The 27,443-nt window shown below is 50.3% G+C and overlaps 1 protein-coding gene across 1 annotated transcript in view; it reads right to left on the bottom strand.

Moving 5' to 3' along the window:
* Positions 1 to 27,443, bottom strand: part of MARCHF10 (membrane associated ring-CH-type finger 10) — a 145,914-nt gene that overhangs the window by 22,946 nt on the left and 95,525 nt on the right. Inside the window, exons 7-8 of the mRNA XM_074979047.1 lie at positions 23,789 to 23,955; positions 5,231 to 5,340 (exon numbers count right to left, since the gene is read on the bottom strand). Coding sequence (XP_074835148.1) covers positions 5,231 to 5,340; positions 23,789 to 23,955 — 277 coding nt within the window. The remainder of the gene's footprint in view (positions 1 to 5,230; positions 5,341 to 23,788; positions 23,956 to 27,443) is intronic.

Below are 27,443 nucleotides of genomic sequence, written 5' to 3'. Positions count from 1 at the left end.
AAGGGGAGCCCTAATTCCCCTGGGGCGTCCGGGGGCTGGCCGACCTCCGCCGGGGGGTCGTCCCTAGTTGAGGGAGGGGTTGCCCCTTGGGACAGCTCAGGGCAGAAGGAGGTGGCAATTGAGGGATCGCTGGTGGGAGGGGTGGGGGAAAGTGGGAGGGGTGAGGGAGAGTCCATAGGCGGCCCACAGGCCTCTAATAGCAGGCCTTCCATGTCCAGGGCCACCGGGGTGAGGCCCAGGGCCTCGATCTCCTGCGAGAGGAGGGTGAGGCCGGGAGCCACCTCCTCCGGGCGCTCCATTACAGCCACCTGGGTAGCGGCCGGAGGGGTGTCGGAGGAGGGCGCGGGAACAGGGAGGGCCGTCTCGGCCTCTTTTGGCTCTGGCTCCGGGGCCGAGGGGGTGTTAATCTCCTCGGCCGCCGCGGCGGCAACCTCCGTCGCCCCCGGCAGGTGGTTGGTAGCCGGAGGTTCGGCGGGTGGAGCGGGGCTGGCGGATCTCTTGGGTGCCTTGCGCGGCACCTCCACCCCATCCTCCGGTGGGGTGGGGTGCTGGACGCGCGCACCCCCTTTTTTCCTTTTCCCCCCCACCAATACCCAGCTCTCCGAGGAGGCGGGCTGGGCAGTAGAGGAGGAGGGGCCAGGGGATAGGGCCGACAAGGAGGGAGGGAGGGAGGAGAGGGGTAGGGCGGCGAGGGAGAGGGGCGACCCGCCCTGGGGTGGGCCCTCTTTTGGTCCTGCCGCCGGCCCTGCCTCCCTCTCCTCCACGGGCTTGGCATTTGTGCCCGCTCGGGCGCCGGCACCCGCTTCTTCTCTCCCGGCACCATGCTGCCGGGCGCCCTCCGACGCCCGAGCGGCGATGGATCCGTCCGGGCCTAAAAGAGGAGCGGCGGTCCCAGGCCCTGTCGCGGTCGGGGCGCCGCCGGTCTCGTGGCTGACGCCCCCCGGGTTGGAGGAGGTCCCGGGCTCCTCTTCTTCGTGCCGGGCCAGGGGGCAATCCCTCCGGACATGCCCCGCCGCCTGGCACCCAAAGCACCGGGCCTCCCCCAGGGTGTAGAAGACCCGGTACTGGGCCCCTTGGTAGGGCACCAGTATAGTCCCCTCCTGGGCCACCCCGCCGTGTGCTGCCGCCGGTGGCAGTTGGACTCAGGCCTGCCGGCGGAATGAGAGCACGTGCCAGAGGGTGGGGTCTTTGCAGCCTAGGGGGAGGGGACTCAGGACCGTCAAAGGCCGGCCCAGGGCGGTGAGGAAAGGCAGAAGGGCGGCGTTGGGAAGGAAGGGCGGGACGGACGAGAACACCACCCGCACGCCCAGGTCTTCCAGCGGCTACAGGGGCACGTGCACGCCCCCAACCGCCAGGCCCCTCTCCACCGCCTCCTGGGCGGCGGCCTCCGAAGCCAGGAAGAAGACGATCTTCCCGAACATCTGGGAGGCCGCCACCACAGCCGCGGACCCCACCACCTGTGCCAACACCGGCACATAGGTTTCCACGTGGGGCGAGGCAGCCACCAGGAGGCAGCGGACCCCGTGCCTCCTGGTGAGCGCGGGGAAGGGGCAGCGACCGTCGGGGATGGTAGTCCTGGCGGAGGCGGAAGGAGCAGGGTGCGGGGCGGCGGCCGCCGCCTGGGCATACAACCTGGGGGCCGAGATGTCGGGGCCCCCAGGGGTGGTGGAGGGAGGAGGGGGAGAAGGGGAGGCTGCGGCGAGTGCTTGGGCAGCCGGGGGGAGAGTCCCCGCTGCGGGGGGTTTAGCCTTCCGGGCGGGGCTCTTGCCCTTCCTTTTCCCCTGGCCCTTCCTGCCCTTTTGGGGGGATGGGTTCGGGGCCAGGTTGCTGGAGGACGCCGCGGCGGAGGTGGTGGGAGCCCCGGAGCCTGTGCCCGCGCCCTCAGCCGACATGGCGGCAGAGTCTTGGGCAGCCCTGGATGAGTGGGCCGCCGTTTTGAGGGTGGGAGGGGTGACAGTGGAAGACAAGGGGAGGAGGGGGTCACTGGATGACCCTCCAGCGGGTGTGGGGGTCATGGTGGTGGGTTTGTAAGATGGGGGAAGTTTGTTGGGCGTGGGGCCTTTAAGAGAGAGCGGGAGAGGGGAGGAGAGTGGATTGGAAGGAAGGGTGGAGGCGTGGCTGCCCCTCCCCCACCGGCCAGGCTGAGGACCCAGTCAGGTGGGGGAAGGGCAGAGCAAGGGCAGTGAGGTCAGGGGAAGGTGAGACCTAAGATGGCCGCTGCTCCCAGCACAAGATGGTAAGATGGCTCCTTTTCTGCACTGGGATGTGAGGGAGTAAAGTTTATGCGTGTGTGGTTGGGGGGGGTGGGGCTCAGGCGCTTAGGTGAAGTGAAAAATAAAGGGGGGTGGGAGGGGGCGTGGGCACAGCCAACCTGGTGGAAATGGGGGGGGGGTGCCCACGTGCGCCTGAGGGTGCTGGGGGGGCCACAGCAGCTGCTGCAGAGCCCTCAGGAAACCAGGGGGAGAAGGAAGGGGCAGCTGGTTAGAAGGGGGCCTAGGTGAAGGAGGGGCCCCCAGCGGCAGCTGGGTGTGGGTGGGGGGACAGTAAGGGGGGGGTGGCTGCAGGGGTGGGGCAGGGGCACACCCTAACACCCCACCCCTGGCTATGCAGCCACCCCTCTGGAGCCCCGGTGGAAAGGAAGGGCTCTGCCCAAACTCACCCCTCCCAGGCCACTCCACAGGAAGAGGCCTGTGGAGGGGGCTCAACCGCCGCTTTCAGAAGCCCCTTACCTTTCCTGGGGGGTGAGGATGCAGCAGCTGCTGGATGAGGAGGTGGGCTGCTCAAGTGGGGGGCAGCAGCAGTTCCCCTGTCTTTGGTAGTGTGGGGAATGGGGAGCAGGAGAACGCAGTGCTGCTGAAGGCTGGGAGGAATGTGTCTCCCAGAGGTCATCTGCATGAGAATGCAAAGGGCGGCAGGTGTGATACTGAGGCTGGGAGGAGTGTGTCTCCCAGTGATCATTTGCATGAGAATGCAAAGGTGTGCATGTGTGATACCTTTTCAGGCAAAGCCTAATGGGTAGCAAGTAAGCCATGAGATTTGGTCTATTGTAAACATGTAGCTGTAAAATCACAGTTTAAGCTGACACTTAATGCAGGAGTTGTGAGATCTCACCAATGCTCTGGGTTGTTGTGGGGGACACGGCAGTCGCCTTAGCTGTGTAAGACATTGATTACACAGGGCTCCCTGGTTTAAAGCATTGTGAAAAAGAAGGGGAGGGGCACTGGTTGAGCCAGCTTGTTGAGTACTGTAGCCCTGCCTATGCCTTGGCCATAGAGCTATAAGCCTGGCTTGACTAACTCTCCCCACCTGTTGAAAGATAGAGCTGGATACTAGGGTGTTTGTGAAACCCCATATGAGAGATACCAGGAGCTGAAATCACAGAGTGGCAGCTGAGGCCATGCAGAGCTGAAATCACAGGGTTCTGCCTTAGAGTGATCCCAAGCAGTGAGGTTGGGAGTGACGACAGGGAGCGGCAGCGGATGATGGAGGTGGCTGGTGGGAGCAATGGGTGGCAGGTGGCTGGTAGGAGCAATGACCGCGACCGACGGGCGGCCGGTAGGAGCGACAGCAACTGGCAGGTAGCCGGTAGGAGGGACGACGGCGACCGGCGGGCGGCCGGTAGGAGCAGCGGCAGACGACGGCGACTGGCGGGCTACAGCGGGCGGCTGGTGGCAGCAAGGGGAGGCTGCAGACAAGTGGACAGCTAGTACTGCCCTGGTGATGTATCTGCGGGTTTTGGGTTTGGGACTGCACCGCAGAAGGTACACCCTGTAACTGTGTGTGGGGTAAAGGGCCAAGAGCCCCAGCAAGAGACTGGGTTCTACTGCATATGGGGATAGTATCTGGGTGAAGGGGGTTTGTCTCTTCTTTGCTTTGATATACTGCATCTGTCACTGTAACCTTGGGGTAGGTTATGGTCATTAAACGAGCCATTTCTATCTCAGACTCTGTGCTTGCGAGGCGGGGGGGGGAGAACCGCCTTACAGGCACCCAGTATGGGGGTGAAATTGTCCCAGGCCACTGGGTGGGGGCTCGAGCTGGTTGGTTGTATCCTTGACAGGAAAACCCCACAAGAGTTGAACCCGGCCCTTCTGGCAGGCATCTGGCATTACTAGAAGGGTTACATTACTTAAAAGTGCACCAGCATAAACAGATACAGGTCACAACCAGCAACCAAGACCTCCCACTAACTTAATTCCTTCTCTCTCTCTCTCTAACAATTATTGATCCTTACAATTCCTCCCATTTTCAAATGGCTAGGAAAAGAGAGGAGCTTTGCAGTATGTCCTTAAATGTATAAATCTGATGTATTCAGTCATCAAACTTGTTCCCAGTATAGATATAGCCTGTACTTTTGTAAAACACCTTAAAATTTGAGAAAACGTGTGCTTATCACTTTTGTCTGTTTATGTATCACCGTGACTATTCTGAAGCGCAGAACCCCTACAATTTGCCTTTCTGCTTTCTTCCACATATTTTGCCACTCCCCCACCAGCAGGACCTACCCTGTCATTTTTGCCTCTCTTGATGAAAAACATTTACCTTTTTTCTAAACAAGTTGATCCCATCGCTTGCAGTAAAGCTTATAGAAAAGAATTAGAACTCTGGCTTGGGATACTTATCTTCTGGAAAAATAAGCAGATTATTCCTTTGGCAGTCAGACAGCTAAAAATACTAAATCTATTGTGATACTAGGTTTGTTTTCTTACAGCTCTCAATATCTCTGTATCTTGCCCCTACATTTTTCTGTTTGAAAACATTTAACTTGTTTCACAAATAAGTTAATATTAATACTAGGGATGATGTTCAATTCCTTGAAATGAAAAAATACACCTGAATTTGTTTGCTTGTCTTTTTTTTAATTGTAAAATGCTGTAGAGGACAACTAACCTTGACTAATCTCCCCCTCAACTGGCTTCCACATTGCAATGTAATCTCCACCTACCAAACAAAATGTTATTCCCCATCTTCAAATGTAATTGCAAACTTCCTTCACTCAGAGCCTCATGATACTGGGTAGTTTTGTGAAATGGACTGTGATTATTATTCTCAGACTCTTCTTACTCAAGGGCTTTTTTTACATTTCTTTAAATCTGTGTAAGGAAGTCTATCTCTTCCTTGTTTTTCAGCTGGCTTCAGCACATGAGGCAGATCATTACACAGAATACTAAAAGGCAGCAGTACCAAAACAGGATTACAGACCTTTCTCTGGAAAGAGTCAGTTTCTTACCCGAGACTGTTGGTGATTTCTGTAATAGTCATTTACATCAAAATCATCCAGATCAGCTATAAGACTCTGCTTACACAGTTCACAGGTTTTCACCGCTCCCAACTCAGCACCTGAAGTTAAACGAGGAATTAAATATTGAATTTGTAAGCCCATATTGAGCATGGTGTCTCCTTATATTACAAAATCATTACCTCGTGGAACCTTTAAAGCTTTTTTACTCAAGGTTGCTAGCACTGAAACTGAGTATCTGTTAGTCTATAAGGTGCCACAGGACTACTTGTTGTTTTTGAAGATACAGACTAACACGGCTACCTCTCTGACACTCGAATTCCACTGAACTCTAGTCTAATAATACCCATTATGATGCAAGTTTTGTAAAATGGTTTAAAATACTAGCTATATTGCCTATTGCACTCCATATGATGTATAACCAGGGCTTTTTTTCTGGTGGAATGCACCAGAATGGAATTCTGGCACCTTTTTCCCATTAGAACTCCAGAAAAATTTTCACTGCTGGTCCCGCAGTAGTAGAGCAGGGACCAGGGCAGGAGCCCCCCACCGGTCTCACAGCAGTGCAGGAACTGGGGCATTAAAACTGAACAACCTAACCACTGTGAGGAATCATCAGACTTGAGTCCTGGCACCACTTTTTCTTTGGGGGAAAAGGCACTATGTTTAACTGTCTACAAAACTATAACTGTAGGAGTTATGAGATATAGACCATGATGAATATAGTTGATTTGACGTAGAAAAGTAATATTTATGTTCTTTTGTTTGAAACAAATGTAAGTGACCATTTGGGTCTAGATTTTCACTACATTTCAGGGCCAGATTTTCAAGGGCTCACCACCCACAACTGGTACCAGGTTTTTACATAAGATCAGTTCCCATTTTCAGGTTCCTAAATAAAAGCTAGATTCTCAGAAGTCCTTCATTCCCACTGTGACACTGACACTTATGGCAGACTTTCAGAAGAGTTCAATATATCTTCCTTTTTTAAGCTGGAGTGACCAGATCTATACACGATATTCACAAAGTTTGCAGGAATTTTGCCACTGACTCGAGTGGAAATGAGATTAGATACTTTGGCTATTCTCTCTTTGACCGCAGAGGCTCTATTAGACTGCACAATTCTCTTGACAAAACTTGTCTACAGAAGTTTTGTTGACAGAACGCACATCCAGACTGCTGATCTGTCAGCAGAGATCTGCTGATCAAGAGCATTCTTTTGGTGTTCCTGTACACTTTACTCAATGAGGAAGAAGGGATGTCTTGACAGAGGGTTTTTTTTTCCACCATTTGGCCCCATGTGGATGGGCCAAATGTCAGAGAAGCCTATCCTGACAGAACTGTTGGCAAAAGATGTGCAAATGCGTTGCACAATTTGTGTATCTTTTGCTGACAGTTCTCGGCAATCTAGACATAGGCAGAGTGATTCCCATACACTCTGCAACATCATTTTATTCACTGAATTGATGATAGTAGCAAAAAAGAGAAAAGGCATAGGAAAATTCCACCTAAGTTTTGAGTAAAATATAACAGCAGTAGAAGAGTGAGGGGTGATTTGATAGCAGCCTTCAATTTCCTGAAGGGGGGGCTCTAAAGAGGATGGAGAGAGGCTGTTCTCAGTATTGTCCAAGTCCAAGGCACCCTTCAGTCTGCATAGACCATGGATCGCGCCCTTCGTAACTCCATTTAAGATCTCCGTTTGCAGTGTTGACTGTGACTGTGGAGGCCCACATGAGAGTGACAGTCCTTGCTACATCTGCTGCATATGTAGTGGGTGTCTGGCAGGTCCTTGCTGTCCTTTCTACGGGCTCGCTTCTCCTCTGCCAGCTGTCTGATCTTTATCTCACCCTTCTGAAGGCCCTTGTGTAGCTCCTGCTTCCAGCAGCTGCAGTCATCTGCCAGCTCTTCCCAACTATCTGAGTCGATGTCTACCTCCTTGAGGTCCCTCTTGCAGACGTCTTTGTAGCGCAACTGGGGGCATCCGGGAGGTCTTTTGCCAGAGGCAAGCTCACCGTACAGGATGTCTTTTGGGATCCTTCCACCATTCATCCTATGGACGTGGCCAAGCCAGCGGAGCTGCCGCTGCCTGAGGAGGGTATGCATGGTTGGAATTCCAGCTTGCTCAAGGACGGCGTTGTTGGGCACTCTGTCCTTCCATGATATCCCAAGAATGTGCCTGAGGCAGCACAAGTGGAAGACATTCAGCCTCTTTTCCTGGCGGGCATACAAGGTCCAAGACTCGCTGCTGTAGAGGAGGGTGCTAAGGATGCGGGCTCTGTAGACTTGCATTTTGGTGTGAGTGTACAATTTGTTGTTCCACACTCTCTTGCTAAGTCTGAACAGAGTTGTGGCTGCTTTTCCAATCCTCCTGTTTAGCTCAGACTCCAGCGACAGGGTGTCAGTGATGGTGGACCCGAGGTAAGTAAACTCGTGGACGACCTCTAGCATGTAATTGTCAATGCTGATTGATGGAGGTTCAGCAACGTCCTGACCAAGTACGTTTGTCTTCTCTAGGCTGATGGTAAGCCCAAATTCCTTGCATGCTTTGGAGAACTGATCCAGCAGTTTTTGAAGCTGGCCTTCTGTGTGTGTCACTACAGCAGCATTGTCTGTGAACGGCATGTCTCTAATGAGCACTTGCCACACCCTAGACTTAGCCTTCAGCCTTGCAAGATTAAACAGTTTCCTGTCAGATCTTGTGTGCAAAAAGATGCCCTCTGTTGAGGATCCAAAGGCATGCTTCAGGAGGAGTGTGAAGAAGATCCCGAACAATGTCGGAGCAAGGACGCATCCTTGTTTGACGCCACTCCTGATGCTGAAGGCATCCAATGATGTGCCATCATATTGGATAGTTCCTTTCGTGTCTTCGTGGAAAGACTGGATCATCTTGAGTAGCTGTGTGGACAGCCTATCTTGTGGAGCAATTTAAACAGTCCATCCCTACTGACCGAGTCGAAAGCCTTGGTCAGGTCGATGAAGATGATGTAGAGTGGCTTCCTCTGCTCCCTGCATTTCTCCTGCAGCTGCCTCAGGGAGAAGATCATGTCAATGGTAGATCTCTCAGCATGGAATCCACACTGGGATTCAGGATACACCCTCTCAGTGAGCTTCTGGAGTCTGCTGAGGATGACGTGAGTGAACAATTTACCACTGATACTTAGGAGGGAGATTCCACGGTAATTGTTGCAGTCACTTCTGTCTCCTTTGTTCTTATACAAGGTTACAATGTTGGCATCTTGCACATCCTGTGGAACCTCACCCTCTCTCCAGCACAGGCACAGCAGCTCATGTAGGGGTTCCAGGAGTGTGTCCAAGGCACACTTGATTACCTCTGGTGGAATACCATCCTGGCCTGGGGTCTTTCCTACTGCAGTGCTGTCAATAGTTTTCTTCAATTCAACCACAGTTGGTTCCTGGTCCAGCTCGTCCATGACTGACAGGAGCTTGACAACGTTGAGGGCTGTATCAACCACAGTGTTCTCGCATGAGTACAGTTCGGAGTAGTGCTCGACCCATCACTCCATCTGTTTGGCTTTGTCAGTGATGACTTCACCAGATTTGGATTTCAGAGGTGCTGTCTTGTTCTGGATGGGTCCCGTTGCTTTCTTTATGCCCTTGTACATTCCCCTGAGATTACCAGAGTCAGCACAGGTCTGGATACTGCTGCATAGCTTAAGCCAGTAGTTGTTGGCACAGCACCTGCCCAACAACTCTGTGTGTGTGTGTGTGTATTTTTCTGGCTACTCTGAGTGCCTGCTGAGTACTCTGACTTGGTGAGCATTTATACTCCAGAAATGCAGCGTGCTTCTTTTTGATGACTGAAATCATCTCCTTGGAGTTAGCTTCAAACCAGTCGTTTGTGTTTCCAGCTCTTCTTCCAAACACTGACAAGGCTGTATTGTAGATTGTGTCCCTCAGATGCTGCCATCTGGATGTCGCATCAGCACCCTTAGGGCTGTTGCGCAGATTCTCCTCAAGGGTCTCTCTGAACATTTCAGCTTTTTCTGAGTTGGCCGTCTTTTGGGCATCAATGCGGGGCCTTCCAGTTGGTTTGGAATGGTGCAGCTTCTTGGGTCTCAGCTTCAGCTTGGAGCAGACTAGCAAATGATCTGTATCACAGTTGGCACTATGGTAGCTGTGTGTCAGGAGGACATTTTTGAGGTTGTCGCATCTGGTGATGACCAAGTCTAATTGGTGCCAGTGTTTCGAGTGTGGGTGTCTCCATGACACTCTGTGCTGTGGCTTGGTTTGGAAAAATGTGTTTGTGATGCACAGATTGTAGTACGTGCAAAGTTTGAGGAGATGCTGTCCGTTGTCATTCATTTTTCCCACACCAAAGTGACCTAGGCAAGAGGGCCATGAATCACGATTGGCTCCAACTCTTGCACTGAAGTCACCCAAAAGGCACAGTTGTTCACGAGCAGGTATTTGCACTATGGCAGCACTGAGCTCATCATAGAACTTGTCCTTTGCTTCTGGTGTGGCGTTCAGGGTTGAAGCGTAAGCGCTGATCAGGTGGACGGGACTGGTGCAGGTTTGACATTTGACCTGAAGGAGTCTTTCTGATCCGCCCGTGACTAGTTCCACCATTTGCAGAAGAGTGTTTCTGATGGCAAAGCCGACACCGTGCTCTCTGGGTTCCTCTTGGGCTTTGCCCTGCCAGAAAAAGATGTAGTCCTTTTCCTTTAGGGATCCTGAAGCTGTGAGTCGCGTCTCCTGCAAAGTGGCGATGTCCTCTTGGAGCCTCTTCAGTTCCTCATTGATGACAGTGGTCTTTTGGGTGTTGCTGATGTCCTGAAGATCTTCAGTCAAACCAGTCAACATGGTCCGTACATTCCAACAAGCAAGCTTGAAACTCTGATGATTTCCTTTTCTTAATAATTTTCTTGTTGGTTTGTCTGGTGCTCATTTCAGTCACTTGTCAGGTTTGGGAACCTTAAGCCTCATGCACACAGTGAGGCAAGTGAACTGTGCAGAACTGTGCAGACAGTACCCTCCTGGCTGGGGTCTGCCCAGCTTAAGGCAGGCGGTGACTGTCTAATGAGATGCAATGATCTCTCCCACCATTGGAAGCAACCCCTGGCGTTCGTTCTCTACGCCAGTCCAGCAAGAGCTTATAATTGGTATCTCTTGCCTCCTGTGTTGGTTCAACGTTGTTAAGTGATGCTGGAGTACCTCTCCAGGCGCGAGCCTGGGCAATTTTTATGGAGACCCTGGGCTGTCCAGACACCAGGCCCCCGCCTCAGCTTTACTGATATAGTCCAAAGGAAAGGATAACCTCTATGTTTGGTACCAGCTCAGCTGCAGAAGTTGCCGGGACTGTGCCAGAAGCTGACACAGAACCGCCTTAGGACTCCCCTCTGGATTTTCTGTCAGCGTTTACTCCCTTAGCCTTACTCCTTCCCAGGATAACCCAGAAGGCAGTGGGGTGCTTCCTCCACCTTCACAGGAGTTGTCTATTTGCAGCACCATGCCTCCTGGCCTACCGTTGAGACTGTGCATTAGAAGGGAGAAGGAACAAGTCCCTCCATAAGGTCGGTATGTGAGACAGACCAGACCCCCCTCACTGTGTTTCGCCTGCAAGCTGATGCAGTTGCGTGGGGGATGGCGTCACTGTAATGCACAAAAGCTGCTAGGAGCCAACCGTTAGAGTTGAGTGGTGGGTGAGGACCAGTGCTTCCATCCGCCCGAAAAGGCGCAGCTGCTGGAGAGTCAAAGGTACTACCTGTACCCCAGACACCCCACATCCACCAGAGGTGTAGGTTGGATATTAGGAAAAACTACATCACCAGGAGAGTGGTGAAGGACTGGCATGTGTTACCGAGAGAGGTGGTGGAATCTCCCTCCCTAGAGGCTTTTAAGTCCTGGCTTGACAAGGTCCTGGCTGGGATTATTTAGTTAGGGTTGATCCACCTTTAGGCAGGGGGCTGGACCTGATGACCTCCTGAGGTCCCTTCCAGCCCTAGGACTCTATGATTGTGTTTCTATCTTAGTGTATGACATTGATGTTTCTTCATTTCTAGCTGCTGAAATGCACAAGTAGACAATTAAAACACATAAATATATGCTCAATATTCCTTTTCTATGTGAGCAATGGCTTGATCGATGTGTTTTTAGATGCAGTGGGGAGGGATTCACAAGATAATCTGTTAATTAAAATGTGGCTTATGACCCATGTTATGGAAAACTGCAAAACCCTGCTTTGCAATTCACATTTATAGCAATATAAAGTGAAGTTCCTCACCTTGGTGCAGTAACTGTCGTTCTTTTAGATATGTGTCCCTAGGGGTGATCCACTGGAAGTGCAGGGCCCATCCTGTCACCACATATCAGAGATTTTTCTAGAACCATAGTCAGCTGGACTATGCATGTGCAGTCGGCGCTTCATGTCACTTGTGCCGTTTTGGTCACATGTGTGGTCTAACGCTCACCAGTTCCTCGAGATTTCCCTGAAATCTGAAGAATATAAAAGAGGCACTCCAGACAGTGCAGGAGCGTGGGTAGTGGAGCACCCGCGGGGACACACATCTCAAAGAACGACAGTTACTGCACCAAGGTGAGGAACTTGGCTTTCTTCATCAAGTGATGTCCCCTAGGTGCTCCACTGTAGGTGACTGAGTAGCAGTACCTTGAGAAGGTTGGAAGATGGGAAGGAGTCACCATTTGGTAGGCAATGATAGCACTGCTGATGCCAATGAGGTATTTGCAACCCATCAATAATGGACTGTGTAATGCGTCACAAATGTGTCATGAGATGACCAGGTAGCTGCTCTGCTAATGTCTCTAAAGGAAAAACCCTTGAGAAACACTATTGATGCTGTCACTGCTCTTGTGGAGTGAGCTCTTGGTTGCCCTGGGAGCAGTATCCTACTTGAGGAGTAGCACTCATCTATATGTGATATTATAGTTTTCCCTACTTGCTGAGACGACATTGGCTTGCCCCTGGAGCAATAAGAAAAAGACACCAACAGGTGATCAGTCTTCCAAAATGGTTTAGTTCATTCTATATGAAAAGCAAGTGCACTGCACGTGTCAAGGATATGGAGTAATGCCTCCCATAGTGAGGCCTGTGGTTTATGATAAAAGGAAGGCAAAACAACTGGTTCATTTAAGTGAAATTCCGAACATGCTTTGGGAATGAAGGCTAGGTGATGTCTCAAAATTACTCCACTTCTATTGAAGATTGTGTAAGGAAGTACTGCCATGAAAGCTGAAAATTCGCTGACTCTACAGGACAATGTAATGGTGAGGAGAAAGACAACTTTCATGGTCATCATTTGCAAGAAAGTAACAATCAATGGTTCAAAGGGCAGTGCTATTAGAGCACTTAGTACTGTGTCCAAGTCCCATAGAGGAAGGGCAGGTCTTTGAGCAGGGTTCAGGTTTGTAAGTCTTTAACTAATCTTAGTGGTAGGATGGGCAAAACCAGAAAAACCATCAATAGGACAAGTGAAGGCAGTGATCACAGCAAGATGTACCTTTAGAGAAGCTAACTCCAAGCCTGACTTTTTTAGGTGTAAGGTGTAGTTGAGGATTGCATGCAGAGGAGCTGCGTGCAGTTCTATGTTTTGTAATGAGCACGAAGCAGCAAATCTACACCACTTGGACAGGTAAGTGGTTCGGGCACACTGCCTTCCACTATGAATTAAAATCTCTTTGATTTGCATTGAGCAGAGGTGTTTGGATGTATTGAGCCAACTAGGAGCCATGCTGTGAGATGTAGGGTGTGTATTTGAGGATGAAGCAGACAGAGATCCCCGGTTCTGAGACAGAAGGTTGGGAAAGGCAAGGAGGAGGTAAGGAAGGTATGGTGACATCTGTTTGGAGGAAGAGGAACTAGTGTTGTCATGCCCAAGTGAGTGCCATTAGCATGCTGGTGGCTCTGTATGTTCAGACTTTGTGCAGGACCTTGGGTATGAGCACTGTGGGAGGAAAGGTGTAAAGGAGAGCTCTCTTCAAATGGAGGAGGTATGTATCACCCAGAAATCTGCTGCCCACTCCTGCCATGGAACAGTAGTAATGGCACTTCTTGTTGTGACAGGTGGCAAAGACGTGATGAGGGTAATTCCCCAATGTCAGAACAGGAGATGGAGAACCCCATTGTGAAGCTCCCACTCATGGTCTGATGCAAAGTGCTTGCTTAAGGGATCTGCAACAATGTTGTTGACACCAAGTAAGTAAGATGCCACAAGTGTGATGTTCAGAATGCACCAGTTCGAGTCGGATGGCTTCTGCACATAGGAGCTGTGTCTACACGTGCACGCTACTTCGAAGTAGCGGCACTAACTTCGAAATAGCGCCCGTCACGGCTACACGTGTTGGGCGCTATTTCAATGTTAACATTGCCGTTAGGCGGCGAGACTCGAAGCTGCTAACCCCATGAGGGGATGGGAATAGCGCCCTACTTCGAAGTTGAATGTCGAAGTAGGGCACGTGTAGACGATCCGCGTCCCGCAACATCGAAATAGCGGGGTCCGCTATGGTGGCCATCAGCTGAGGGGTTGAGAGACGCTCTCTCCAGCCCCTGTGGGGCTCTATGGTCACCGTGTGCAGCAGCCCTTAGCCCAGGGCTTCTGGCTGCTGCTGCAGCAGCTGGGGATCCATGCTGCAGGCACAGGGTCTGCAACCAGTTGTCGGCTCTGTGGATCTTGTGTTGTTTAGTGCAACTGTGTCTGGAAGGGGCCCTTTAAGGGAGTGGCTTGCTGTTGAGTCCGCCCTGTGACCCTGTCTGCAGCTGTGCCTGGCACCCTTATTTCGATGTGTGCTGCTTTGGCGTGTAGACGTTCCCTCGCAGCACCTATTTCGATGTGGTGCTGCGCAACGTCGAAGTTGAACGTCGACGTTGCCAGCCCTGGAGGACGTGTAGACGTTATTCATTGAAATAGACTATTTCGATGTCACTACACAAGTCACAAATTTCGATGTCACATTTTGATGTCACAAATAAGCTATTTCGATGTAGCGTGCACGTGTAGACGTAGCCAGGGAGCGAGATCTCACTGGGCCCTGACCATTGATATAGCACATTGTCACGATGTTGTCTGTGAGTATTTTTACTGTAGTGTTGCATATGTGTTTGTGGAAATGGTGGCATGCATTGAAAACTGCTCTGAACTCCAGTAGGTTTATGTGCAATAAGGCCTCTTGGGGTGACCAGAGACCCTGAGTGGACATAGGGCCCACGAGAGCTCCCCAGCCTAGGAGGGATGTATCCATGGTGATATGTCATGAGGGCTGTTGTTGGTGAAAAAGCACACCAGGCAAGAGATTTTGGTGGTTTGTCCACAATTCAAACTTCAGTAAGAAAAAAGTTACTGATCTGTGCAGCTTGTGCTTCGTGTGGTTGTAAATGGAAGTTATCCAATGTTGTAGGCTGTGAAAATGTAATCTTGTATGATGGACTACATAAGTTGTAGCAGCTATGTGGCTCATTAATCTTAGACGCGTGGTTATTTGTATTGTAGAGCTGCAGGTCACAACCTCTATCAAGTCCTGAATGGCCTGGAATCTCTGCAAGGGCAGGTAAGCTTTCGCTGAAGTTGCATTGAGTTGGGCACCAATAAATTCAATGTCCTGAGTGGGTTGGAATGTTGATTTTTTCAGTCATTGATCAGCAATTCAAGGTGATCGAACATTTGCCCTGATGGGGCTTACCATCATGGATCTCTCGGTTAGTGAGCAAACTTTGATGAGACAGTCATCAAGATAAGGCAATATGATGACTCCTCCTCAATGTAGGGGCACTGCAGCCACTGCTAGAGTTTTGGAAAATACTCTGGGTGTGGTAGATAGGTCAAAAGGTAGAATCTGATAATGGAAATGTTCTATACTGACTGGTTGAGGGCAGGTAAATAAAAACTCCATTCTTCTGGAGGGAGACAAAATATTTTCTGTTTGGTCTCTTGTTAGACAGCAGAACGCATGCTGGAGTCTGCCAGATCTCTTTGGCTGTTTCCAGTATAGCTGCATCCAATGGGATAGCTATCTTAGAACTGTGCATTGGCTGGAGGCTTTTAATGAGGCGATGGCGCTTCTCCTGAACCTCAGCAATCTGAACCGCCTGACTGAGCACAACTCTTGAACAATTCCAAGAACTGAGTAATATTGTCAGGAGGTGAAACATCCCCCGGGATAACCGTCTCATCAGGGAAAAATAAGGACTGATCCATAGGGGAAGCATCAGCCAGATGATTCTCTATGTCAAAAACCTACCCTTCCTCAGGTTTGGCATGTCGCTGAGGAGAGGGAGGGTGGTGTACTGGAGATGCGGGGGCATGAGCAGGTGACTGCCTAGAGGATGTGGGCTCACAGAAGTTCCTTCCCCACGATTGTGACCAGTAGCGCTGATAAGAGTAAGGATAAGGAGCATATCGGCTGTACTGGGCTTGGTAATAATATGACCTTTGAGGGGAAGAGTACCTGAGGTACTGTCAACATCTGTAGTGCTCCCAGTGTGACATTCAGGGTGAATTTGGTGAATCAGAATGTCTGTATGGCACGCTAGGCGATGAAGAGGCAGAGAAATGACACTGATATTGACCGTTCTCTATTCTGGCTGGACTCAGAAAGGGTGAAGGCAGTCCACAGTGTGGAGACCTGGGAGAAATAGATCGAGGAGGTGTTGGTGACCCCTGTGGTGTCGGTGAAGGGGGTGGTGTTGGGGAGAAGGTCAGAGAAAGGGTGCTTGATGAAGGGCTCTGGCGCCATGTTTTAGATGTCGCCTTCCTTGATGCCATCCTGGTTGTTGAGTGTTGTGGTGCTGATTGCTTCAGTACCAAGTATGCCAGTGCCATTTATCTTGGTGTCGAATCTCTGAGTGCCAATGGTGTTGGGGGTGCCGATGCTGATGGCAATGCTGGGATGATCTGTGGTGCCATTGGTGCTGATGGTTCGGAGGAGTCCTTCAGTGCCGATGACCTTGAAGCACTGGCAGCCGGTGCCGATGTCGTTCTTGGTGCCACCTCCTTTAGGGTTAGTACCATAGATAACAGCTTCATGGCTGGAGCTGATTTTAAGGTAGAAGCAGTGGATCCGTCCTTATGAGGCTTGTCATTGATGTTTGATCTGATCTGCTCTGACAAGCAGCAGGCAGAGATCTAATGGGCAGTACCCTCATATTTTTGGGCAAAGCTGCCAATATCGACGAGGCTCTTCATTTGTGGGTCATCTGATCAGGAGATGCTGCAGACTCCGAGAATGAAGGCTGGAAAACCTTGTCAAATAAAATCATGCAAAGCCACACTTTCCTATTGCCAGGGGCCCTTGCAGTCAACTTGGAACAATGAGGGTGCTGCTGAGGCATATGAGTCTCACCCAGGCAGTGAATACAAGCCAAATGTCCGTCTGAGGCAGGCATTTACTCATGGCATGTTTCACACTTCTTAAAACCAGGTGAACCTGGAATTATTCACTAATATTACTATTAATATTTTCTTTTTTTTTACATGAATAAATGAAAACTTATGTAACCAACTTGAACTACAGAGAAAAAACTATCTTAACTAATTAACTTTAAAAAAAAAAAACAGTGACAAAACAGGTACTATTGAAGAAAACCAGTCACCTATGAAGAGAAAACTATAACAATGATGGATACTCTCACTCTGAGGTAAGTTTGCTAAGGAGGTAAGCTCACTCCGTCCACAGCCAGAGGCAGCTGAGAGGACCTGGTGGGACCTGCACCATGTGCTTGACCAAAATGGCATGAATGACATGAGGTGGCAACCACGCATGTGTGGACTGGTTCACTATGGCGCCACAAAAAAGAGAAGTTACTCACCGTAGTAACGATGGTTCTTCGAGATGTGTCCCCGTGGGTGCTCCACAATAGGTGTCGGGCTCGCCCTGGCGCCGCAGATCGGAAACTTTCCAGCAGTTTCTCTCGGACCGCGCATGCGCCAGCGTGCGCCACTCCCTTGCGCACCCCCGGCCACGTGCGCAATCTGGTCCCTGCCAGTTCCTTGACCAACTGCCTTGAATGCTCCTGAAAAACACTAAACAGAGATCCGAAGCGGGGAGGATGGGCGGGTGTTGGAGCAGCCACGGGGACACATCTCGAAGAACCATCGTTACTATGGTGAGTAATTTCTCTTTCTTCTACGAGTGTCCCCGTGGGTGCTCCACAATAGGTGACTACCCAGCAGTAACCCAACTAAGGAGGTGGGTAATCAGTTTATGTGCAGCTTGCCCTTGAAAGGACTGCTCTCGACAGACGGGTATCCTCTTCGAATACCCGGTGCAGAGCACAATGTTTGGCAAAGGTGTCATAGGATGACCAGGTCGCCGCTCTACAGATGTCTTTTAACGCGATGCCCTTGAAAAAGGCTGTTGACGCCGCCACCGCCCTGGTGGAGTGGGCCCTGGGCGGGGCCAGCAAAGGAGTCTTTCGAAGTGAGTAGCACATTTTTATACAGGACACAATGTGCTTCGAGATTCTCTGTGGAGAGAGACCCTCCCCTTTCGACCTGGGAGCGAGAGAGACTAGAAGCCTGTCCGTTTTCCGGAAGGACTTAGTTCTGTCTATGTAGAAGGCCAACGCCCTCCTCAGGTCCAGGAGATGTAGGCGTGCCTCCTTGCCAGAGCTGTGAGGCTTCGGGTAAAACAAGGGTAAAACTATAGGTTCGTTAAGGTGGAACTCTGAAGAAACTTTTGGAACAAAGGCTGGGTGCAGCCGTAAGGTTACCGCCTCCTTTGAGAATACTGTGTAGGGTGGCGTTGCCATAACTGCTGCGAGCTCGTAGACGTAGGGGAATTGTGGCTAAGGGTTCAAAAGGTGGGCCCGTTAGCGCGCTGAGCACCAGGTCCAAGTTCCACGATGGTGGAAGTGGTTTCCGAGGGGGGTACAGGTTTACCAGCCCCTTCAGGAACCTGGTAACAAAAGGATGGGCAAACACTGTGGGCCCTTCCTCTTCATGCCGAAAAGCCGATATAGCAGCGAGATGAACCTGTAGCGAGGATACGGAGAGCACGCCTCTTTTGAGGTCCAGTAGGTATTCTAGTATTACAGGTATAGGAACGTCAAGGGGAGCTAACTGCTTGGCAGAACACCATGCAGTGAATCGAGTCCATTTCTGCTGATAAGTCCTCCTGGTGGAGGTCCTTCGGCTACTCTCTAGGACTTGCTGTACTCCCTCTGTACATGTACTCTCTAGGGAGCTGAGCCATGGATTATCCATGCTTGTAGGCACAGGCCTTGGGGGTGTGGGTGCACTATGGACCCCTGGGCCTGCGTGAGCAGGTCCAGCGTCAGTGGAAGGGGAAGCGGTGGGTGGTCCGACATGCGCAGAAGTAAGGGGAACCATTGCTGTCGATTCCACGTTGGGACTACTAGGATCATGTGGGCTCTCTCCCTCCTGGCTTTCTGCAAGACCTTGTGGATGAGCACTGTGGGGGGAAATGCGTAAAGCAGGGGGCCCTTCCGTGAAATCGCGAATGCGTCCTCCAGGGACCCCCGCCCCAATCCTGCCCTGGAGCAGTACTGGGGGCACTTCTTGTTGTGCTGAGTGGCAAACAGGTCTATCTGGGGAAACCCCCATGCATGAAAGATGTATGTAGCAGATCGGAGCAGATCTGCCATTCGTGCATGAGTGCAAAGCGCCTGCTCAGCTGGTCTGCTTTCACATTGTGAGCGCCTGGTAAGTACGAGGCCTTCAACGTTATATTGTTGGTGATGCACCAGTTCCACAGCCGGACTGCTTCTGCACATAGGGCACGGGATCGAGCTCCTTCTTGTCGATTTATATAAAACATGGTGGAGGTATTGTCTGTATTGATCCCGACTACTGTGCCTTGTATGTGGTCTCGAAAGTGTTTGCAGGCGTTGAACACTGCTCTGAGCTCTAGTACATTTATATGCAGTGACTGTTCCGTAGGGGACCACAGTCCTTGCGTCACCTTGTCGTCGATGTGTCCTCCCCACCCTATATGGGAAGCGTCGGTATTAAGAAAAATAGAGATTTGTGGTTGGTGAAAGGGTACCCCTGTTAGCATGTTCTTGGGGTTTACCCACCATTGCAGGGATCTGCGCACCTCTGTCGTGGGCGACACCACCCTGCGGACAGTGTGGGACGCCGGCTTGTAGACGCTCGCCAGCCAATGTTGCAGGCTGCGCATATGCAATCTGAAGTTCTGCACCACGAACGTTGCCGCTGCCATGTGGCCTAGCAGCTGCAAGCACGTTAAGACCGGCACCGTGGGGCTGTATGTAATGACTTGCACCAGGGAACCGATGGCGCAAAAGCAAGCGTCGGGTAGATAGACCCTTGCTGTAATAGAGTTTATACGAGCCCCTATGAACTCTATGTCTTGTGTGGGGTCGGTCTTTGACTTCGCGAGGTTGATGACCAGGCCCAGCGAAGAAAACGTGTTCGCTGTGACGCGTATCATGCGTAGTACCTCTGCCTTCGAGGCCCCTTGCAGTAGGCAGTTGTCCAGATATGGGAATATAAATACCCCCTGTCTGTGCAGGTAGGCTGACACCACTGCCAGGGTTTTGGTAAAGACTCTGGGGGCCGAGGAGAAGCCGAACGGAAGGACCTTGTATTGGAAATGTTCTTTGCCGACCATAAAACGGAGAAAGCGTCTGTGTGCCGGGTGGATTGTTATATGAAAATACACATCTTGCAAGTCAAGGGCTGCAAACCAATCTCCATCGTCCAGTGCCGTGAGTATGGAGGCGACTGTGATCATCCGAAAATGTTGTTTGCGCAAGTACCGGTTGAGGCCTCGAAGATCTAAGATGGGCCTCCAGCCTCCTGTTTTCTTCTCTGTGAGGAAGTATCGTGAATAAAACCCTTTCCCCTGGAGTCGCTCCGGCACTCTTTCCACTGCCCCTATGAACATAAGATGGTCCACCTCCTGCTTGAGTTTCGCCTCGTGGGAAGCATCCCTGAGATGAGGCCTGGGCGGAGGTTTCGGCGGTGGGAGCGACTGGAAGGGGATCGCGTAACCCGTGGCTATGATCTCCAGTACCCATTTGTCTGTGGTGATCTTTTGCCATTGGGAGTGGAATGGTCGGAGGCGATGATGGAACATTAGCTGGGGATGGCATTGCGCGATGGTGGTAATAGTGCAGCCCTCGACCTGTCCGTCAAACTTGTTGCCTTTGGGCGTGCCTCGTGGATGCGCGGCTCTGTTGGGAACGTCGCCTAGGAGTTCTATACTGTTGCTGCTGTTGATGTCGCCCTTGGTCGTAGCCCCGTTGGTACTGAGCACGCTGAGGTTGGTACGGGTATCGCCTTTGTTGAGGGTAATAATTTTTCTTTCTGTATGGAGGGGTATAAATACCCAGGGTTCTGAGTTTAGCTCTTGAGTCCTTACTGGAATGAAGGACCGAATCGGTTGACTCTGCAAACAGCTTGTGTGTGCCAAAGGGGAGATCAACAATTTTCGCCTGCAGATCCCTCAGGATACCCGATGTCTGAAGCCAGGATTCCCTGCGCATGACCACTGCTGTAGCCGTTGAGCGTGCCGCCGTGTCCGCCACATCCAGGGCGATCTGGACTCCCGTCCTCGAAGCTGCATAGCCCTCTTGCACAATGGCCTTCAGCACCAGCTTCTTATCTTCTGGAAGCGAATCCATGAGAGAAGTAAGCCTGGAGTAATTATCAAAATTATGGTTCACTAGATGTGCTGCATAATTTGCCATTCGCAACAGCAGGGTAGAGGAGGAGTATACCTTCCTGCCGAATAGCCCTCGCTTCTTGGCATCTCTGTCTGTGCCCCCCGCTTTGTACTGGGAAGTCTTTGATCTCTGCTGAGGCGATTCTACCACCAGTGAATTTGGTTGTGGGTGACTAAACAGAAACTCCATGCCCTTCGCCGGGACGAAGTATTTCTTATCCGATCTCTTGTTTATAGGTGGAGCGGAAGCCGGAGTCTGCCATATGGTGGTGGCTGACTCCATGATTGCTTCGTCGAGCGGAATAGCGATTTTGGATGAGGCCGGAGGTCTCAGATTTTTGAGGAGCTTGTGGTGCTTCTCCTGCACCTATGCTGTTTGGATGCCTTGCATGAAAGCCACCCTTTTAAACAGCTCCTGAAACTGTTTAGGTCGTCTGGGGGAGCAACATCCCCGGGGGCCGTAGCCTCGTCGGGGGAGGACAAGGAGGAACCACCAGGGTAAGCCTCCCTCGAACTCTCAGGGTCCTGCTGTCGGTGGTACACCCTCTCGCTAGAGGCTTGCGAGGGAAAATCTCGGGGTTCCAATATCAATTCCCCCTGAGACTGCTGTGTTTCTGTCCCCGTCCGTGAGTGCCTGCGGGGGTATTGGACGGTCGAGGGGGACCTGCCCCTGGGTGTATGCCTGTGGTGTCTATGCCCAGCATGGTAAGGGCGACCATGGCAGCACGGACACGGTTCCTGGGATGGAGACCTGGACCGCTCTCGAGGTGCATACTCCTGATGTCTGGGAGAGCGAGATCTTCTCAATGACTGAGACAGTGGTGAAACTGGTTTGTGATAGTACTCCAGGGGATCCAATCCCAGAAAAGGCGAAGGTGGCCCGAGCCATGGTGACGCTGGTTGGAGGAATGGAGAAGGAGGCTCTGGGTAGGCTGGAGGAGACCCATGCCTTCTGGTTGGCGTGCGTAGCATAAGGGGAGGGCTTTTTGAAAGGAGCACTGCAGCCCTGTCCGGAGAAGGGCTGCGGTGCCGGGTTTTTGCTGCTGCCTTTCCCCTCCCCTGCGGGGCTGGCACCACCCCCTCCTGTGCCGGGGATCTCAGCCCCGCTGTCAGCGCCGCGCTCGGCACGCTTAGCTGCGGTGCTGCGCGGATAGCCTCCTCCGGTGCCTGCAGGCTCCGTGCCTGTTGGCCCTGCACCGTTGGTGCCGTGGGGATCTGTGCCGCTTGCGGCGGTGCCGCCGGTTCCGGCGCTTGCCTGGCCACTGCTCTGAAGGCTGTGCATGCCGGCTGTTTAGTAATCGGAGGCTCAGCCTCTGCCACGTGCGCTGCTGCACTGCCGCTTGTTTGGGACTGCGGCTGGGGGCTGTGTGCTACGCCCATCCCACTCGCTGTGACCGCCGGCAGGGATCGGGCTGGAGAGAGCTTCCTCTGTTTCTGCACCGAGGGGGTGAGGGAAGCCGCCTTCCTTCTATGGAGCCCTGTGGGTCCCTCCGATTGAGGCCTCTCCAGCACGTCTGGCTGGAGGGCCTTATCAAACAACAGCATTTTCAGCCGCATTTCTCTATCCTTTCTTGCTCTGGCTGTGAGCTTTGCACAAAAGGAACACTTCTGGGTAACGTGTGATTCCCCCAGGCACCTAATGCATTGACTATGCCCATCGGAGGCCGGCATAGCTTCGCGACAGGACTCACACTTTTTGAATCCTGAAGAGGACATCGCGGTGAGTCTTTTGAGCTGTTAATAGGGTACTTAGCACTGTCTCTGTGCCTGTTCCCCTTTCATGGACCCCAGCATGCTGTGGCAGGAGGCCTACTGGCCTTCACGGCCCTGCGTTGTCTCCACTCCTCTCTCTCTTTTACTAAATCTTTCTGTATATATTTTTTTTTTGTCCTTTTTCCTTTTTCTCCTTTTTTTTTTTTTTTTTGCAAGAAAAGAAATCAACAGTCTAAACTAAAAACTCTAACTATGCTGACTCTGGCCACAGCCTGAGCGGATTCCGTCTGCAGCCGATGGCGGTTAAGAAGGAACTGGAGGGGACCGGATCGCGCATGTGGCCGGGGGTGCACAAGGGAGCGGCGCGCGCTAGCGCATGCGTGGTCCGAGAGAAACTGCTGGAAAGTTTCCGATCTGCGGTGCCAGGGCGAGCCCGACACCTATTGTGGAGCACCCACGGGGACACTCGTAGAAGAACCTCTGATCTGTGGCACTGGGATGAGCCCAGCACCTACAGTGGAGCACCCATGGGGACATCACTCGATGAAGAATGTTGATCTTCATTCACGATAGAAACAGAAAACCAGGAATGTTTCACTTTGATATTAATATGTATTGATGAAGATGGGGGAATAGAGATGAGAAAAGCTTCCATAGCAATAATTTGCAGTATATCCAGCTATCAGTCACTTTCATGAGCACTAAAATTTATCCTGAGCAGGTTCCTTCTCCCCCACCTTAAATATTTTTTAAAAACACAGATTTTATATTTCTGGATTTGTCATTCAACATGTTCCCTTTCTTCACCATTAATTGGTCTTACACCTGAAGTTTATGGATCCTACAAAACTGATGTTCACATGATACCATTTGTAAATCCCTCACCATTTGCTATGTATTTTGGCTTATTTTCAATGTCAACTCTAGAAATTAGAATTTTTAGATGCATTCATCTGGTGACTAATGGTCAGTAGACCATCAACTATTTGCATTTATGTAAAGTTTTTTTGCATTGTGGAAAAAAATTGAAATGTTGACATACCTATGGGATAAATTCATTTTGGTGTAACTCTGCTGGTATTACCTAGTATAGCTCCAATTATATCCAGGAGTAATTCCAAAGGTGAATTTGGCCCTCATATGATGAGGTTTTTTAAGTTAGTGACATGCTATTGCACTTGTAATATCCTTCCCCTCTCTCACAAACATTCCTACCTGACTTTATTTTAGCTTTCAACCACGTTTTTAGACATTCTTGATGAACAAACTGTAGGCTTCCCACACAGCCGCATGGTTCTACCAGTGGATTGGTTAAGGAGCCCCCTGCAATCTGACATATCCGACACTGGTCTCCTTCCTCTTCTGAGTCTTCTGCCAGCAGACTAAAGACACAATAGAACAAACCAGAAATATTTTTTCACCAAACTCTGCAGTCCAACATTAGACTTAAGTTATATTTTAATTAATATTTGGGGACTTCCCTACACATCTTTTAATAAATTTCAGTGACCTGAAATAACAATATTTAATGGGTTACAATTACTATTCACTGTCAAACTTAAAATGTACACGGGAAAAACCTTGTGGTTTCAAAAGTTTGTTTTGGATATTTTTATTTCTAAATCCATGATGGACAGTGTACATCTTAGAAATTACAACCATTGTTTTTACACAAGAACCACAATGTTTTGCACTCAACTCTTGCTATACCTCTTAAGACAGTACACATTACCTGTGCTGTGTTGCCATCAAGGAACTAAATGGAATATAAATTATTTTTTAAAAAAGTGAAAATACATTTTGGGGAGAAGGACAAAAACAGTGTATGGGGATGGGAAAACATTTTAATGACTCCCCAATCAATGGAGAAAATGTGAATTATTTTTTAATTAAACTGCTATCAACACTTTTTGCATGCAGCAAAATGACCAGGAAGGATTAATGTTCAAGAACTATAATTCTAAACAAGAAAACAGAGAACTGGTTTGATTTTTGTTAAACTTGGCAAACTCATCATAAACTTGTATCAGAGAGGTAGTTGTGTTAGTCTCTATCTTCAAAAACAACAAGAAGTCCTCTGGCACCTTATAGACTAACAGATATTTTGGAGCATAAGCTTTCATGGGCAAAAAGAAGCAGGACTTTGACTATGAAAGCTTATGCTCCCAAATACCTGCTAGTCTATAAGCTGCCACAGGACTAGTTGTTTTTCATCATAAACAAATTTTCTGAAGGTGAAAAGACAGCTCAAAACATACCTCTGCTTCCCTTTTATGGTGATAAAACAGGAGACCCTATAGACACCGATAGATGTCTAAAATTCTTTAAAATATTGAAGTCCCCAAGCATACATCACTTGGCAATGGGCTGTCCTGGTGCTTGATTTAGTTGGGATTGGTCCTGGTTTGAGCCAGGGTTGGGACTAGATTGGGGGTGTGCAAAGTGGGGGGAATGTGAAATTTTATAATGGGGGGTGCAACACGATCGGCTGGTAGGTCTCAGGCTTATCCCTCTCATTAAAAATGTTGAACGATGTGACTGTTTATGTATGTGTGTTCACATCACAATTAATAAAGATTTTACGTTCTGCATACTTATCCTCTTACACATGCCAAAAAGTTTTTTGTTTTTTTTTCCTTATGAACATAATTTCCATTGGTTTGGATTATATTAGACAGGTTCAGGGGCCCTTCTAATTGCAGAGACAAAAAGTGGGGCCTGACATAAAAAATTTGCTCACCCCTGGACTAGATGACTTCCAGAGATCTCTTCCAACCTTATCATTATGATTCGATGGTCTGAGTGAAGGAGGAGACTGACTGGAGATTTGACAGATTAGGAAAGTAAGAAAAGCTCCTATCACCCGGACTCCTAGCCTGTCCTTTCAAGATGAGTCATCTCCCTCTGTTACTAGTTTTCAAGCAATCCCCTGGCCTAAGAACTTGCAGGGGAACAGCAGATGTTGTTAGGAAGTCAAGCAGGCACATGAAAGTGGCAGTGCAGCGATGTGGGGCTGGTAGAAGTGGGTAACAAAGCTAGAGTCTGCCAGAAAGAGGTGTAGAAGTAGGCATGTTGAGCTGGAGTAAGGAAAGAAAGGGGGTAGAGGACAAAATGAAGCAGAGAGGAGAGGAGTTTATTCCTTTACCGTCCCTTTATATAGTTTCTTTATAGTCTTCAGTAAGATATGTATGTTTGCAGCACTCTAAAGCTACGTCTACACTACAGAGATCTTTCAAAAGAAGCCATTCTGGAAGATCTCTCCAAAGAGAACTTCTTTCGAAAGTGTGCGTCCATACACAAAAAAGTGGATCAAAAGAGTGATCTTCTCTTTCAAAAGAGAGTGTCCACACAGCCCCCCACTCTTTCAAAAGAACGGGTTGGGAATCAAAAAAAATCAGGCTCCACAAAGACTGCTCTTTCGGAAAAAAAGGGCCTGTGGAGCATCTATATGCATTTTCTTTCGAAAGGTACTCTTCCTGAAATGGGAAAGGAAGAACATTTTCAAAAGGAATGCTGCAGTCTTTCAATTTACTTTTGAAAGAACATATTTTGTGTGCAGATGCTCCGCAAGATCTGTCGAAAGAGCTATTTTCTTCTTTCTAAAAATCTTTTGATCAGCTTGCTAGTGGAGATGCAACCTAAGGGTATGCCTACACAGCAGCATAATTTCAAAATAAGCTACTCTGAAAGAGCGATTCCAGAATACCTTATTTCAAAATAATGTGGACACACACAAAGCACATGGTGAAATACCTCTCAGCTAGTTCGAAATAGGCTCTATTGTGTTTAGATGTTCTATTTCAAAATAGAGGCACTGGACACACTGGCTGTGTCTACACGTGCCCCAAACTTCGAAATGGCCATGCAAATGGCCATTTCGAAGTTTACTAATGAAGCGCTGAAATGCATATTCAGCGCTTCATTAGCATGCGGGCGGCAGCGACGCTTCGAAATTGACGAGCCTTGCCGCCGCGCGGCGCGTCCAGACGGGGCTCCTTTTCGAAAGGACGCCACCTTCTTCGAAGTCCCCTTATTCCCATGAGCTCATGGGAATAAGGGGACTTCGAAGTAGGCAGCATCCTTTCGAAAAGGAGCCCCGTCTGGACGCGCCGCGCGGCGGCAAGGCTCGTCAATTTCGAAGCGCCGCTGCCGCCCGCATGCTAATGAAGCGCTGAATATGCATTTCAGCGCTTCATTAGTAAACTTCGAAATGGCCATTTGCATGGCCATTTCGAAGTTTGGGGCACGTGTAGACGTAGCTACTAGCTACATTTACACTACAGCACTACTTCAAAGTAGTGTCTTTCGAAGTAGAAACTTTGAAAGACGCTATTTGGATGCATCGCATCTACATACACGCTGGGGCTGGAGCTGTGGATGTGGAGCATTGAAATAGCGATGCGGCGTGTTGAAAGGGGCCACCCTGGACACGGAAAGAGAGCGACTACACATACAAGTGGCCCCTTTTGAAATAAGGGGCCAGAAAATGCTGCAGATGGGGTCGCAGGGCAGACAAGGCCTTCAGGAGCTGCAGCAAGCCACTCCTTTAAAGGGGCCTTCCCAAACACATTTGTCCTGCACAGCACGATGCCTGCAGAATTGCCACAAGCTCCAGAGACACAGTGCCTGCAGGAATAGAAACAGAGCAGCAGCTCCATGTCCTGCTGGCTGCCACCAGTGGAGCAGGAGCCCTGCTAGCTGCAGCACAGGTGGCTGCCCAGCAACTGTTGGCAGGAGAGCCCTCCCCAGGGGCAAAAGGGGATGCCCCAGACCATTGGGCCCTCCTGCCCACCCACCCCGCGGGTGCCCTGCCAGCTCTGGAGCCATCCCTCCAGCTCTGAGTGGTGGGAGTGACTCATCAGGAGGGAGA

The sequence above is a fragment of the Carettochelys insculpta genome, chromosome 28, assembly GCF_033958435.1.
Source record: "Carettochelys insculpta isolate YL-2023 chromosome 28, ASM3395843v1, whole genome shotgun sequence".
NCBI lineage: Eukaryota > Metazoa > Chordata > Testudines > Carettochelyidae > Carettochelys > Carettochelys insculpta.
The sequence above is the reverse complement of the archived record's forward strand: the minus strand, read 5'-3'. Positions and strand labels throughout refer to the sequence as shown.